This window comes from Argiope bruennichi, chromosome 7 (assembly GCF_947563725.1).
Source record: "Argiope bruennichi chromosome 7, qqArgBrue1.1, whole genome shotgun sequence".
Lineage (NCBI taxonomy): Eukaryota > Metazoa > Arthropoda > Arachnida > Araneae > Araneidae > Argiope > Argiope bruennichi.
The window spans coordinates 27,791,781-27,809,898 of record NC_079157.1 but is presented as its reverse complement, the minus strand read 5'-3'; the positions used below and the strand labels follow the sequence as shown (position 1 = coordinate 27,809,898).

General features: G+C 29.2%; 1 protein-coding gene across 1 annotated transcript in view; it reads right to left on the bottom strand.

Moving 5' to 3' along the window:
• The window catches only part of LOC129976099 (putative carbonic anhydrase 3), a 29,459-nt gene extending 13,131 nt beyond the window's left edge, over positions 1–16,328 (bottom strand). Inside the window, exons 1-5 of the mRNA XM_056089479.1 lie at positions 16,084–16,328; positions 12,739–12,822; positions 9,175–9,243; positions 1,575–1,742; positions 220–365 (exon numbers count right to left, since the gene is read on the bottom strand). Coding sequence (XP_055945454.1) covers positions 220–365; positions 1,575–1,742; positions 9,175–9,243; positions 12,739–12,802 — 447 coding nt within the window. The 5' untranslated portion in view covers positions 12,803–12,822; positions 16,084–16,328. The remainder of the gene's footprint in view (positions 1–219; positions 366–1,574; positions 1,743–9,174; positions 9,244–12,738; positions 12,823–16,083) is intronic.
• Between the last annotated feature and the right edge of the window lie 1,790 nt (positions 16,329–18,118).

Below are 18,118 nucleotides of genomic sequence, written 5' to 3'. Positions count from 1 at the left end.
CCACTTGGCCTCAAAATATATTAAACATTTTGAAATTTGCGAATATGTTTGAGTTTTTTACTAAAATTGCAATTCAAACTGAAAATTGTTACTACTTATATGAGTTTATACACTATATAAACTAATCATAGCGCAAATTATATTTTTTCCTTGACTAGTCATACTTGTCAAAAATAGTTAACTGGCTAACAAAGTACATAAATAAAAGTTCAGAAATACCTCCAAGGGGTGTCTGATATGGTTTATTGTATGCTCAGCTCCGGGTCTCTCAACAGATCCCCAGTGGAAGTGAAATTGCTCTAGAGCGAAAGCTGAACCTTGTACGGAGATCCCTCGTCGGACATCATCTTCAGGTGTAATCATTACTGTGAGAAAAATTACACATACGAATACAAAAAGTACATATACTAATCATTCCATATTAATATTTAACAGTCTTAAAAAATTAACAATCTTTGTGAACACGCTGATCGCCAAAGGTGGCTGGTATTATAAAATACTGGATATATAAAGTAAGTACCGTACACTCCTGAATATCTGGCGTAAAGTAGCGGATGGGCAGGCCGGATAACAAAAAAGTCGGATATGGAGTTTTATGAACTCATTTCTTTGCCCATCAATACCAGAAACACAACATTTTTATACCAAAACTGACTGCTATAATACGTATTTTCTCACTTCTGATTGAGTACTGAGTCTTCCATTTATCTCAAGCCAAATAGAATGTGAACGCGGCCGCGGCTAAATGAATCATAGAAGCAGTTGCCTGTAACGTGTCCAGTTAAAATAGAAGACTAAGTTTATTTTTGTTTATATACTATATTGCACGTTTCAAAAATCTGTTAGAGAAAAAGTAAGTTAAAGGATATAAGCTGTTCCTATTTTGACATAAATTTTGTAATGCTTACTTTAAATGTAGGAAACATAAACAAAGCATTAGCGCAAATACTAGGTCTAATTTTTAAAGAAAATTGATTCAAACTGATTTAATTTTTCACTGATAAAGGATAACACAGACATGACAAGGTAACTTGAGATAAAACTTATAATTTTTAGTTTTGGAATATTGTACTTATTGTGCAGGAATAATGGTAATAAATGAGGTCCGTTACACATTGACGGAACAATGAAGAAGGAGTAGAACGCTGCTCTTTTCCTATCACAACTAGTATTTTGCATACGACACTTGCGAATGCCCGGATCGTAGCAGATGGCCTTTTCCAATGTCTTGTCAATGTTGCCAATGTCTTCTTCATTTAATTACGATAAAAGAAAACTAGGCCGGATAGTACAGAAGCTGGATAGTTAGAATCGGATACTCGGAAGTGTACTGTACAGAATTTAAACAAGATGCAAGTTTCAAGGCAATTGATTTAACTGCCTTAAAACTTAAGTAAAATGATTGTCATATTCATGCATTATGAATATGCACTATGCATCATCTGGTCGTCGAAGATGGCTAGTATTATTTAAAATGAGAAATTGTGTAACCGAAGAAATTATTAAAATAATAAATTATTGAAAAACAGTTAGCGTTCTTTATATATAATATAATAATGGAGAAAGAACCTTACCTGTATGTCCATTATTAACGATCTCAGCCTGTTGTATCGGAATGTTATAGTTTTTGAAACGTAGCTTAGTAAGATTTCTGTCACGAAGAACTTCGTCCTCGTAAATTCTTATTGGAGATTGTTGCTTGCCACCACATGACGTGAAAAATATTTTCCACATCTTAGGACCTGTGTAGTAAATGGAGAAAATAAAATAATAATTGGTAAGTATTTGTCGGGAGTGCAGAGGCGGCGGCAGAGATTTGCCGACGGGGGGGGCAAGCACAATATCTCTAATTTAGCTTCAAAATAACTCATAATTAATTTTACATTTAATTAAAGAAAATTAGTTATTATTTAACTTTTTTTTATTCTGATGCTGATCATTTCTTTCATTGTTAAAACTTTATATAGGTATTTGCAAAAAATATTCTCATTTTTTTTTTTACTAATTATTAAATTGAGTTTATTTTTTATGAGACTCGTGAGATTTAATTTCTCTGGGATCTAATTTTGGAAATGAATATAGTCATATTCCATTCTAGATTGTAGAATATGGATAGAAACACAGATTGCACTAGAATGACGTGTCATGCAAAATGAACAAATGCAAGCTTTTATTATTTTATATCAGAAGCTATATAAAATGAATGTTGAAACAAAAAGTTTCATAAAAGAAACTTTTATAGAAATCCAGAATAATAAATAAAGATTCGATGTTTTCGCCCAAAGCCGATTTTTCTGCGTAGTCCCCTACCTAAAATATTTGTTAAATAAGGATTGCAATGACGCGCAGGAATTAAGATGTGTTTCGAATCCGAGGAGAAATACGCGTATTCAACAAAAATTTACTATAGTTCGGACACGAACAATATAGAATGCAGAAAAGAAACAATGATGTTTTTAAGAAGGTCGGAGAAAATATTTTGTAAATATATGTACAAACTTACTATTTTATGTAAGATATAAAAAATATGGACTGCTTAAACGTTAGATCGTTAAATGTTAGTTAACTTGTATTTATTTTTCTCTATATATTTAGGCTTAAAAAATCAATGTATTTTATTAAAAAAACAATTAGATCTTGAATATGAATTCACCTATCTTCGTTTTTAGGCATACGTTCTTATGGTTAAGTACTTTAATTCGAAGTTATTGCAAGCTAATATTCCTCCCAAAACGTGAGTTTTATCAACTTAGTTGCATGCATTGCTTTTTCTTAATCCCTTCGTATACAATGGCAAGTCTAACTTGCGTATGAAATTATTTAATTTTTAATTTTAAATCTGCAATTAAATTAAAGTATTAAGTAATTTAAAATGCAAAAATCACTTAAAAATGCATCATTACCTCAAATGCCCTTACATTATTCTAGGGACTAAAATAACAATCATTGTCCCAAATAAGATATACCATCTAATTAGGAAGTTAAGTAAATTTGTTTTTCAAGGGGTTAATGTGTAATTTATGAATATCCTATGAATAACTGTTTTAATCATCTTTTTATCAAGACATCTTTATTCAAAGTCTATTAAAAATTTAGAAGCATCTGAAATTATATACATTTTGCCGCGAATAGTAATTGAAAGAAAAGCATATATAAACGATACATTCTCCGATTACATATAATATTGAATGCAGAGTCTGAAGAATTCAGGTAGTAATTTATTTAACAAATTTAGTGCATACTTGGATACATTTTTTAGTGTAACTAAAAACATACCATAGCACAACATTTTTTTATCGTCATTTTCAGTCGGTAATATTTCTTTAGTGTAATAATTGTAGCCTGATAAATTAGATTGAGAAAGAAAACAGATATTTTACTATTAAATAAATTTAATTTACAATTATGCAATTTACTTACTACAGTAATTTATAATGTATTCACATAATTTGGCTACAGCAAAATAGCTCTTTTTAGCATGCATACTCACAAGAGTGTCAAAGGAAAACAGTGTTTTCTTTTTAATTTTGTTTAGCCATTAACTAGATTTATTCACTATTCTTATAGTGAAATGAATAAAATAAATTTATCAATTCGTTACCGAGGAAGTAACAATTATATAAATAAGATGGCGATTAATTTTAGAACTTGGATTTGAATTATGAATTATGGAAAACAACTCTGTCGTCCTATTCATGAATAATATAAAATCACCAATTTCTCTATTAATTCCACTAACAGGTAATCGAAGTGCCTTATATAAACATTTTTTTTCCCATAATCTATGATAAAATCTTCGCTGAAGGGCAAGGATAAGTTGGAAAAAAATGTGACGTCTTATTCATTTATCTGATTATTGATTATTCTGCTAAATATAGTATAAATTATATGCTGAATGAAAATTACGACATTTAAATAAAATGACTGAGAATTGGGACTCGTCGACATTCCTTCGCATTGAATTCTTAGTCGACCGATCAAATTTTTTGACAAAATGCGACATGTGTTATGTTTTATTCACATGTCTTGTCGGTTATATAGTATCATGTAGTGCAAATTAAAAGATCGATGAACGACATTTGAATCAATGCCTGAAATTCTGTGAATATAGTCTTCTATATTCATCACATTTAGTTCATAGTCAGCCACCCAAAAGTTATCAGCAGAATGTAGTATCTTATTCACTTGTCGGATACATTGCCAAATCTAGAGCAAATTATAAGCCAAGTAAATGAAATTTCAATCAAATGTCTGAAAATCTGCAGATTTAACATCTGCGGCACTCACCGCATTAAGTTCATAGTCTACAGACCAAAAAATCGTCGATATCTTATTCACTTGTTACCTTGGGTTATATTGCCAAAGTAGTAAAAATTAAAAGCTTAATGAAAGACATTTGAATCAGATGTCTGAAATCTGCGAACTTAACGTCTTCGACATCCATTGCATTCAGTTCTTAGTTCAGCTATCAAAAATTGTCCACAAAATAGACATATTGAAATGCCGCCCTATCAATTATTTTGCCAAATATAGCCAAAACACTTTAACCGTTACCTGGATATTTCGACTGTTTACAATATATTAACTTTAAGGTGGATTTTAAATAATCATATTCAATAATGCCCAACTCTCTACAACCATCCTGAAATGGTGAACACTTTTGCCGACGAAACTCTCACTCTCTAGCCGACGGGGGAGGCAAGAGGCTGCCGACAGGGGGGCAATTACCCCCCTGCTACCGCCGCCTCTGCGGGAGTGGGAAAAAAACTCGGGTGATAGAAATAATTTTTTTTCGGAAACTGTTGTGAGTTTCTCCTCTGGAATTCTTCGTGCATTTCGTGCATTTCATATATTGAAGAGTGTCAAGTATATATTTCAACGATCAAGTGTCAAGTATATACTCAAACGATGGATTATGTCCTTTGCACCACTTGAGACTCTCAGATAAAAAAAAATAGAAAAAATTCGAGCATATTGTATGGTGAAGGGAATCGAATATACATTTTGAACTTCCTTTTGCATCACAGGCCGCTGGTCAGCTCAAAAATGATGGAATATTCATACATATCATATGTTGAAGAGACTTATGTCCTTTGTAATATTGGCGGTTCTTCAATTCAGAACCGATGAAAACTTCATGTACATGGTTTTATAAAATCATATTTTCGAAACTACTGCACATATTACAACAAATGAGACATAAATTTAAAGAGAAATACAGCAAGTTGTTTTTTCAGTTACAAATGTTCGATGTGTGACCCTCTTGTTAACCGGCATACATTAAATCTGTAATCCAATTCGTTCCAAACATTTTGTAGCATTTTGTTTTGTCTATTATTTTTGACATGACCCCACAAAAAATATCATTGATAGAAGCCGTTGTTTATGTACAACCAATGCCGAAAATCCTTTTAGAACTTAAAGAACGCATTTGTGCGGCATTCAGAACCATTGACAGAGTGATGTTACAAAATGTTTGGAACGAACTGGATTACAGATTGGACGTATGTCGTGACACAGGAGGGTCACACATCAGACATTTGTAACTGAAAAAAAACTTGGTATATTTTTTTTTAAATTTTTGTCTCATTTATTGTAATATGCGTAGTAGTTTCGAAAATATTATTTTTTTAAATCGGGTTCATCATTTCTACTCACCCTGTATATTGTAGAGTGAAAATAATCAAGTATGGTTTTGGACTTCTTCCCTTTGCAGAAATGGTCTTTCGTCAACTCAGAAACGATGAAAAATTTATGCTTATTGTATAGTGGAAAGAATCGAGTATGCATTTTGTACTTCTTCCTTTTGATTTAGGGCTATTCGTAAGCTCAAAAAAAGTGAATAATTCATGCCTATCATATATGTATGCAATTTCGACTTATTCACTTTGTACGGCGCGTTAACTCAGAAGCGAAGAAAACTTCGTGTTATTATAGTGAAGAAAATGGAGCAAGCATTTTGGATTCTCTCCCTTTGCACCAGTGGCAACTCATCAGCTCTCAAACGATGAAAAATTCATGCATATCACATAGTGCAGAGAATTGTTTATGTGTTTTGGACTCATTCTCTTTGTACATTTGCGATTTGTTAATTCATAGAAGATTAACACTTCATGTGTATTGTGTAGTGAAGAAAATCCGGTTAGCATTTTAGACTTCCTTCTTTTATACCAGAGGCCGATCGTCAACTCAGAAACGATGAAAAATTCGTGCGTTTTATATAGTGAAAAGAATCGAGTATGCATTTTGGACTCTCTCCTTTTGCATCAAAGGCTGCCCCGCAACTTAGAAACGGTGAAAGATTCATGTGATTCATATGGTGAAGAGAATCTTGTATGTATTTTGGACTTATTCCTCAGAAACGATGAAAACGTCGTGTGCATTGTATAGTAAAGAAAATCGAGCATGGATTTTGGACTTATTCCCTTTGTATCAATGATCGCTCATCATCTCAGAAACAGTGAAAAAATTCATACATATCATACGGTGAAGAGAACTGTGCATGTATTTTAGATTTATTACCTTTGTACCATTGGCGACACGCCAAATCAAAAACGATGAAAACTTCATGTGTAGTGATTGCAATACCGGTATACCAGGATACCGAATACCGGTATTTTGAGCTATTTGTACGATTTTGTAATACCGGTATTCACAAGTTTAAATACCGGTTTTTCGGTATTTACTAGAAATTTTTAAAATTGTCTCCACTAAATGTTCAGGAATCGCCAACATAGCAAAATAGTATACGTTTTTGCTTTTATATCTCCCTAATGGACAAAATTAATGGCTTAATTGCTTAAATCTAAATTAGCGAAACATGGATTATCCCTGAAAGAAAATATTGTATCCATAACGACTAATGGAGCAACAGTTATGAACAAAGTTAGAAAGTTGATTGGTGCAAATCAGCAATTGTGTTATGCTGATGGAATTCAATTAGGAGTAATAGATATCAAAAAATAAAGAACAGAAGAATCCAAATACTGTGGATATAGAAACTTCGGATTCCAACTTTGAAGAGAGTAAGAGTGAGAGTGAGTGATATTGACAATGAAAATAATGACAATCTCATTGCTGAAGAAGATATTTCTAATGAGGATGAAATATTAACCAATCACGAATTGCTTCCTATAGTTTATAAAGTTCAAAAAATTGTTAAGATATTTAAACGTTCCCCTATAAAAAATGACATATTACTAAAATGTATACTAACTGAAAATAAAACAATATATGTTAATATTAGATTCTAAAACACGTTGAAACAGTTTACTTCTAATGATGGAACGATTTTTGAAACTGAGAAATCCAATTCAAAAAGCAATAATCGACTTCAACTCGTAAATTAATTTTTCAGATAGTGAATTCGACTCAATATCCAGAACTGCATCAGCTCTACTTCCACTAAAACTGACTGTTGAGGCATTATGTCAGAGAGATTCTAATTTATTAACAGCTAATGCAACAATAAATTTCATGTTGCAGTCACTGAAAGAACAGCACACATCACTATCTTAAGAATTATATATTACATTGAAAAATCACACAGTTGAAAGGCATACCGAAATAGAAAATGTCTTATGGTATTTACTTAATTATAATGATTTTAAAAATGAAAAAGAAGAAAATAAAAGAACCAATTCAAATCTGATTAAGTTTATAGTAAATTTTCTTAAATGTGTTTACCCACAAACCTATACACATTCAGAAGAATACGGTTCACTTATCGAAGATTATGATGACATCAATGTCGATAGTGAAAATGAATTGTCTCTTGAACAAAAATTAGAATTAGCGATAGATAAAAATTTCAAAGAACCAAACTACAATACAGAAATCAGCTATATCAAAAACCACCCGACGAGAAATAGATTTAGTTGAATATGAGGGATATATAGGTAAATACTTGGAAAAAGTATATCACTCATTCCTAACAGTACCACCAACTAGCGTAGATGCCGAAAGAGCGTTTTTGACAGCTGGTCATTTTTGCACAAAATTACTTTTCAGGCTTAATGATAGTACAATGGATGCATTATGTTTTTTATTATCAAATTTCAAAAAATTTTAATAGTACCACAGACTGAATAGTGATATTTACACTTTTTTTATGATTTAAATAAATAAGATGTTCCTTTACTTTTTTGCGACTCTTTATATACTGTTATATTTTATGTTACAAATTATTTTTGTAACATTTACACTCTCTAATGAAACTGGCAAATAAAACAAAGAAACACCTGTGTTTTCTTTATTTTTCTAAAATTTCTAATACCGGTATTAAAACCGGTATCCCGGTATTAAGATCTGAAAAATACCGAATACCGGTATTGAAATTTTGGTCCGGTATTGCAATCCCTATTCATGTGTATTGTATAGTGAAGGAAATCGAGCATACATTTTTGACTACTTCCTTTGGCACCAGTGACCGCTGGTCAGCTCAGAAATTGTTAAAAATTCATGTATATCTTATGGTGAGGAGAATCGTGTAAATGTTTGGAAGGTATTCACTTTGTACAGTGGTGGATCTTTAACAGAAACGATGCAATGTATTGTACAGTGAAGAAAATCAAGTATGCACCTTGGACTTCTCCCACTTACACTAGCGGCTGCTCGTCAACTTAGAAACGATGAAAAATTCATGCTCTTTGTATCAGTGGCAGCTCATTGGCAAAAAATTTGTAGTGAGAAAAGAAGATCAAAGAAATATTAAATCTCACATCGCATCATTAGCAATAAAGTTCTTCGAAGAAAAGATTGGAAACCTTGTTCACCGATATGACAACAGCATGAATCAACACGGTGATTATGTCGGAAAATAACCATGTTTGCAAATAACTTTTGGCAGCAAATTCATTTTGTTCTCTACATTCGTCGTTTTTAATAATCCTCTGAAGCGTTAAAAAAGAAATGTCCGTGCACATTGAAAAGTGTACTTTTATTTTTAATTAATGGTATGAAAATAATTAAATTGTCCATATTGACGAATGAATGCATTGCCATTTTCTTATAAATGATGATATTATTTGAATAAATATAAAAGCAGACTGTAATCGTTTTGTAATATACGTATGTAAAATTCATTAGAATGTCCCCTTCCTTTGTAAATTGTACCTTTTAAGTATAAATAATAATGCAGCCTCGAAAAAACAAAGAAATCTTATCATAACTTACCATTGGTCGAACCGCGATAACTGAAAGCTTCGTCATTGTTCTTTTCACAAAATTGGGTTACAGTAACTTCTGAAAAATAATTTAGAAACCCGACATGTAGTAAACTAGTTACATATTTATTTATGACATATAAAACAACAACTGAAAGCTAGGCAGTCAAATTTATATCAAGGAAATAAATGATTATCGGAGGAAAAAATTGCGTTCGTATAAAAATATATTATTTTGATATAATAAAGAACATATAGTTAAGAATTGAAGATAGAAATTAAGTCCCTCTTTACTAGATGAATTTTTATATTAATAAGAACATGTAATTAAGAACTCACTATGAAACTGAAGATAGAAATTAAATTGCTCTTTAAAAGAAGAATTTTTTATGCTAATCGTTTTCTGGTACCATTTTTAAATCGGATTCAATCATAAGATCCATCTTATTGGCGAACACTAGCTCATTGTTGATATTTAAGTCCGCCGCGATAAGTTGCCAAAAAAAAAAAATCTTGCCAACTCAAAGCCGGCTGCAATAAATTGGAAACAAATGAAGCGTCAAAAGAGATCAACTTCTTTTAGTTATGAATCTCGGTCTTCAAGGATTCTTCCAACACGAAAGAATAAAATGAAATAGCCTTGTGAATCAGAAACAAAAATGAGGACATGAAAGAAAGAGCATAATTGAAGAAATATCTTGAAAGACATAACAATCTGTCGAAATTAATTTCAATTTCCCTCAAAAGGGATTCTTGTTTTCTTTTTTTATAGTTCACAATGACATTGTTTTGTTTTTTACGTCATGGATAATTTTTTTCTATTCGTATGAGCTGTTGATAAGATGAAATAATTATTGTATCAATACCAAAGATATTCTTCCGATCCAAAGGAAAAAAGGTGAGGGATATATATAACCAACATTTTTTTAAGTAATTCGTAATTATCACACTAGATATAGCAACAATTTTTTTGAAATTGATTATTATTTCAATATGCTAATACCACAATACTATTTAGGAGTTTTCTAGAAATTTAAACTTTTTTATTACAATTTATGTTTATCTTTACCATGTATATTTTTATATCTATCAAATGTTCATTTTTAGATATCTGGAAATTTAACCTGTTATCTATTTTTATTATGATTTTATTTATGCTTTATTATCTATTTTTATTATGCTTTTATTTATGCTTTATTATCTATTTTTATTATGCTTTATGTTATCTATTTTTATCATGCTATTTAATTCTACTTGTTCCAGGTTCATGGACATCATAATAAATTTTGATTTAATTATTAATGCGCTAAAATTTTTAAATTTTGTACGCGACTATATTGTTAAGGACAATAAATTATTTTAATATTTTTTATTATTAAAATTTAATTATCAATTAATATGAATAACATTTTGATTACAATTCTAGTGGCGCCAACTGGCGGTGAAAATGTAAAAAGTTAGAACAGAATATGATTTCAAGTCTTCATATCATTTTGTAATAATAAACTTTAAATTAAAATATAAAAAAATTAAAACATTTAAAAAGAAAAAAAAATATCATTGTTAGTAATATAATAAAAGCTTATTTTTAAAACCATGTCTTTGACGTTATTATATATTTTTTTAAAAATTTCAGCAACAGAAATTGATAAATATTGTTTCCTTGAGTAAAAAATCTCATCGAAAGGAAGAGAATTTTGCAGATAGTTTTAAGAATACTTAGTCGATGCTAGATCAATGATCCCACAATTTGGCGACAAACTTGGTAATCATTTAGCCACGAATTTGGTAACTTTGATCACAAAAGCAAAGAATGTTCTCGAATATGCGGAAATCTTAACGATTTCTGTATTATAAGCCAAGATACAGGATCCTTCCAGATGTTTCGATGCTCTGTCACAAAGCGAAAACGCACACACGAAGAGTCGATTGAATTCTCATTCCAAAAAGTTGATTTCCAGAAAATTATCTCTGAGCCTACTGTGCTGTTTCGGTTATTTAATAGCAATTTTCTACTTGTGTGATGTTTATCTCTGAAAGTACTTTTTTTTATGTCTGCGTTTCCTGTGTTGTGCTATTTTCCTCGTTCTTTATTGCGGAATAAAACATAATTATTCGTTATCGAATTCGTTGAAATTTTCATCGTACATTACCAGAAGAATTTACCGTAACAGTATTTTAGAATTTTCTTTACTATCTTTTCATTTTAACTTTATATAATACTAGCCGCCTTTGGCGACCAGCCTGTTCGCCAATCTTAATGTTCGTTAAAATTTTAATAATTAAATATTTTATACAATTTCTACTTTAATAGCTTCTTCATCAAAATATTTTAAAACTTCAAATTTTGATTGTCATATAATTCATTCATAATATTATAAAGGCCTTCAGTCATAACGTAATATGTATCTCTCGTTTTTTGTTAGCACCCGTAGAAGTTATGCTTTAAATTAAAGTGGAAAGAATTTATCTTCAATTAATATAATAATATTTTTTACTGAAACAAAGCATTTTTTTTATAATCTGATTACTGAAAATAGAGTCACTCAGCGTTTAATCTTTATGGGCACTAAAGAATATCTTTTTTAATTTATGTAATATCTCAAGAGTTTGTCAACAAAATTTTCTTAGATTCATTATGAACAGATCGATTCATTAACAATGTTTAAATTTAAATGCATCAAACACTAAGAAAATAAAACGAATCGTTTAAAATAAACGGTTGAAAACAGGTTTTAAAAAAACTACTTAAAAAACGATGTACTTAAAACTATAAGCATATACAAAAAATATATAACTAACATAAATACAATTTACTTACAAAAACATGCGACTAACTCAAAAATAATTAAAATCATCCATTGATAACCGTTGTCATGGCAACAATCAGAACAAAATGCGCATGCGTGAATTTTCTTCCCCAGTTACGTAATGCAAATACGTGATTTTTTCTACGCCAGTTGGGATAACGCTATGCGGATTAGAAATTTTTAATTTCCTTTATTCTGTTTTATTTTAATTCAAAAGTACTTCAGAATGAATCTGAAAGATCGATTAATTAACAATGTTTAATTTTAAATGAATCAAACATTAAGAAAATAAACAAAATCGATTGAAATAATCCGCCGAAAAATTTTAACCCTAGCCTCATTACTGTTGGGAGAAAAAAAAAAAATTGAAGCCTTTCTCATTTGGTGGTGGGGAAAATGGAAGATTTTTTTGGCGGAAAAATTGGCGGTGGGGAGAATGGAAGATTTTTTTGGTGGGAAAGTTAGTTTTTAATTAATAATTAAAATTATAATTAAAAATTCGAGAAAAGGAACCCCAGGTGCATATTCCCAACCTCCAAGGTATACATGTACCAAATTTGGTAGCTGTAGGTCAAACGGTCTGGCCTATAGAGCGCCAAAACACACACACACACACACACACACACACACATTGAGCTTTATTATAAGTATATAGATTATGTGCTTTGCAAAATATGGCTGAGTATTATTTCGGTATCTTTAAACCAATACAAATCAAATCAACTTCGTAATCAATTAAAAGAAGAGAGATTTCATTTTCTTACCTAAAAATGTAAATAACACTCCAAACAGCATGAAAATTCTCATCTCAGAGCTCGACACATTCATTTTTTTTTCTCCTTTTTTTTCTAAAATTGAAAGATATTAGCAATTAATTTAGTGTTGTTGTTTTTTAGTTTTCCTCAAGTTTTCATTTAATCAAGATGATCAAGCTCAGAGACCACTTAACTTTATTTTCATTCTTTTTTAATTTTATTTTTCCATTCAATTATTATTCCATTATGTCCATAATGCTATATTGCAGTGATAATATCTTGTAAATAATTTATTGTTATATATTATTTTATTATTTCTTGCAAATAAATTTATTCTAACTAATTTTATAAACGAATAAATTTATTTGGAAGTAAATTTTAAATTCTTTTTACAAAAATATTATCTTTTTTATTATTATAGAATTTTATTTTGGACTCTGTTTAATCTTTAATATATAAATTACATAAAAATATAAGCTAAGTTTAGTCATTTATATATGTGTAATCTGTCTTTTTATATTCTTATTAAACGGCTTTTATCGAAAGACAATATCATTATCTAAGTAATCTAAGATTGATAAATTGAAAAATGTAACATAATGTAATATTAAGATAATGTTCGGACAAAAGGACTTTTGTCCATTTCTTCTGTGTCCTGCTATGATCAAAAAATATCCGGAATGATTGCGTAAAATAGAATGTATTATTTTATAGGTCAATATTTATTGTGTTCCTCCGAAATAATCTTCTCTGATTGCAGTACGCTTCAATCCAAGTTTTTATGCAATCAAAATATGACTTAAACTCGTATTTATAATTCCCATTTTGAGTTAGTATCGAATTTTTTCGGTCAAATTAATGGCGACCAGGAAAAAGAAATTTCAGCAGCGAAATAAGAAATAGTCATCTAGTGCTTTATAAGGTGAATATGGTGATTGATTATATATGTATTTTTTATTTTATTCAGATTATTTAATAATTTTTTGGCCAAATATTCAGGAATAATAATGGCATTGTGAAAAGTTGTACTATCATAGTGCAAATGAGTTATACCCCCATTGTTTTTATTATCTTCCATGCAAGAACTTGTTTAATAATACCTGTAATTGTCAAGCGGCGATCACTAAGCTCCAGTTCTCTTATATGATTGATATGTCGATGATTAGACGAAGTGGATATTTTTTTGTTCACAAGGTAGTATGTGGACAAAAATCTGCGATTTGTATCAAAACTTAAACTGCAATTTGTTGAGACTTTTGTTCCCTTTGGCCAGAACATAATATATCATAGATGTATTGCACTCAGACACTTTTATATGTTTCATTCCATTTATAACTATTTTAGGAAGATTCCTATTGGAAGGCTATCTTTTGCCATGGTTCTCATGACATTTTCTGCAGCTCTTCACTGCTCATGGACCCTAGAAACCAAAAGCCTCTTTCGTTCACACATGTATGTATGTATATATATACCTATGTATGTGTCCATGTAATGACTTCGTAAATGGGCTATTTAGCCGAAATGGGGAAGAAATATGGTGAAGAGTTGAAATTTTAATTCCGTTATAACTTCCTTAATATTGAAGATATAGAAAAATAAATCAAATCAGCAAAAAAAAAAAAAAAAAAAAAATCGTAATGCGTTATTAACAACTTTTGTGCCTAAAGTTTTCCGATAACTATCTTAGAAGAAGATAAAAAAGTGATTCTCAAGCTCAAATTTTAATTGTTTCTAACATCAACAATTTGTGTTGCCAGTTTTGAAAAGAAATGTAATAGAACTTTTGCTTTACTTCCATGTTTATAGTTTGAAATTGTTTAAGTGAAAATAAAGATTAAAAACTTGAATAAACTAATTAAAAAAAAAGGAAGAGAAAGATTTATTGACAGCATTGTGTAAAAACGATCTGCTGAAAAATTTCCATAAGTTGCATCACTTTTATATATATACAATCAACCTCGTTTTCCCGGAGCTTTTGTTAATTTGATGGTCCTTTGATTTGATGTTTGCCTGCCTCATTACTGAGAGTATATTGTATTTAAAAAAAATGTAATAATAAAAGACAATCATTAGGGCTTTAACCCAAGTACCAATACTTTTATTAACCGATTAATAGCAATTTATCGCCAAAATATTGCCAAAGATATCATGTTAGTCTATTGAATATGTTCGCTAATGCCTTACGGTTAAGCCTAAAGTTTGCCATTGACATTCAGTTAATAATAAATACAATAATACTGAAGAATATTAAAAAAAAACTTATGGTAAATTTCCTTTTATTCCAATTAAAGGTTATAATAGAAATATTTAAATGCGCAACAGATAACATTTTAATAACAATAACTATATTAATTAAGAACAGCAAACGATTTTTTTCTTCATATATAAATGAAAAAAAAAAATGAAATGATAAATTCATACTCTCTACCATAAAACGTTATTATTTGCATTTAATGAAAAAAACAATATTTGCAAACGATATTTAATTTCTTGAAATATGATTAAATTTGAGAGATAAAATTTCACTTCTTGCTTATTGATACAAATATTTGGAACTTGCTAAAAATTTCAAAGCTTTTCAATAATATAAACTTTATAACAAGCTCAGATTTGTATATTATTTTTAAAATATTTGTACTTTGACATTATTTATTTTTCAATAATCATTAATTATTCGATAGCAATATAATACAGTTGCTTCAATATGTAATGTTTTTACTTTATCGTAAACGAAAAATAGAGAAGGTAATGGTTCAAGTATAGAGAAGGTAATTTCATGAAAAACAAACTTATTTTCAGACGATAAACTTAAATTAACTTTGATTGTTGACAGATGTTTAAAGAATTCAGAAAAAGGTTTGATAAAAGATTTCAGACGATGTTTATTATAGATATATTTAAAATGTAGAATTCTAGATACTGTTTTATTATAATGGTAAGTTAGGGTAAGAAGTTAAGAAAGTAATCTTAATTTAAGCTTATTAATAGCTATAACGTTCAAAATAAATAGTATTAAATAATTCTTTTAACTAACACTTTATTGTGTATTTTATTGTGATATGAGTATATATTCTTAGAACGCCAAATAGGGAACATAGGTTTGCTTTAGGCTTGAAATTTAAGGAATGAGTAACATATTCGGAAGACGAATTTTCACCGAAATAGGTTAAAAATCAGTAATTTTGAAATTCAAGAAATAATCTAAGCTGATAGATTAAATAAAAATGCAAAGCAAAAAAATTTCAAATTAATTACCATGACATATTTAAATACCACAAAAAATATTTAATGTATGCACTATAACAAAAATTTGCTAAAAACGCATTAAACATTTTACAACAGAAATGTACTTACAGTATACACCAGATAAAAGTACCTTTTAACACAAATTTTCCGCAAAACTGGTTAGGTTTGCAATGCTTATTCTTTTTTACTTATTAATTAAAATTCCTCTCAGTTATTTTACTTTATTCTCTTGTTTTAAATAAATTAAAAATAGTTAGCGACAATTCTATTCAACGAATCAGCTAGTCTTTAAATTAATATTTATGTCGCCTTCTTGCATTTCTGTTTTGCAATCAACATCGAAAATGATAAGAGAACTTTCCTTCTGTAATATTTCAACGTGATTTATTTGATTTTGTTTATCATGTGTTTGATTATTTCCAAGTTTTGTGCCAGTTTCTTCGAACGATTGCAAAGAAATACGCAGAACAGTAGAGTGAATATTCATTGAATGGTTTACATCTGAAATGTTGTCAAGTAATATTTTCTCTTCTAGTTAAAACCTTTGTTGCCAGTAATTATCGCCTAATTTCGTCACTACTATTCTCAACAAAAATGAAAGTGAATATATATATATATATATATATATATATATATATATATATATATATATATATATATATATATATATATATATATATATGTATATATATGTAATGACATTTTAACTCTAATTTCAATTTAATTAATTTCCAAGATTTTATCTTAATTTAGCTCACAGTAACTTCATTCTAAAATATTCTCATATTTCATGATCCAATTCCACTTTCTCTACTTAATTAATTCAAGAGAAGCTTTATAAAATTGCTTAGTCAGCTAAACGCCGATATTTTCACACGCTCAGCGTGAAGGGGTAAAAATGTCCAGTACGCACATTCTTTCTTAAAAGATCCCTGTGTTTCTCTTACATGTGAGTGACATGTGTCAGAAATCCCTATCAGAATCTTATTAATATATTAACACAATGAAGAAATATTTTCCCTATCAAAATCTAAGGTTATATAAGGCGAGGGATAATTTACTTCAGCCCTTTTTTCCTTCCCCACTTCGGCTTTTGTCTGCGCTCTGGCGGACGTCTTGTCCGCGTCTCTGTTTGTAAATAACTATGCTTTCCCGATGGATTAAAAAGAATTTAAAAAGATAAAAAGTTTCTTCACTGTCTTCTAAATGCATTCTGTCACATAAAATAATATTATATATATATATATATATATATATATATATATATATATATATATATATATATATATATATATATATATATATATATATATATATATATATATATATATATATATATATATATATATATATATATATATATATATATATATATATATATATATATATATATATATATATATATATATATATATATATATTTGTTTTCTGTAGCACAGATAATCGGCCTAGAGCTACTAAATTTGACACAGATTTAATTTGAAGGATTGAAATGTGTACCTCGAAGCGGTCTTATTTTTTGAAATAGAAATTAAAAAGAAAGCGGCATGGCGACGTTTTTTCCATGATAATTCCCGTAAATTTTTGTACAAATATGAATTTTTTTTACCTCTTTTTGAAAATTTAAAAAGTTGCTCTTAATAACATACTAAAATTCAAGAAAATTTACACCACAACTAAACTTAATGTTATTACGTTGTGGTATAAATTTTCTTGAATTTTAGTAATAAATTTTTTTGGATTATTTCCAGTAATAGAATTCATTAGTGAAATAAAATTCAACCCCTTTGCATTATTTCGTAAAATACAGGGTAATTGTAATTAAAGCCTCGCTTTGAAATAAAAGGAAAACTGCTGGAGTTAAATATTATTAACATTGGAAATAGTTTTAAAAAGGCCATAAAAATTTCTTTTTAGCCAAAAAAAGTTCAAACACTCACCACCAGGGGAAAAATGGCGCTGTATGCAATATTGCTAAGCAAAATAAGATATGAAGACATCGATTTAAAATGTGCTTAATCGTTTCTGAAACATGTTACAAAGCATGTGCAATGTGGCGTCCACCATTTTCTGAAAGCAAGTTAAATCGCATTATTGCATTCTTAATAATAGCTCTTAGCATGTCAGGAAAAATTTTAAACAC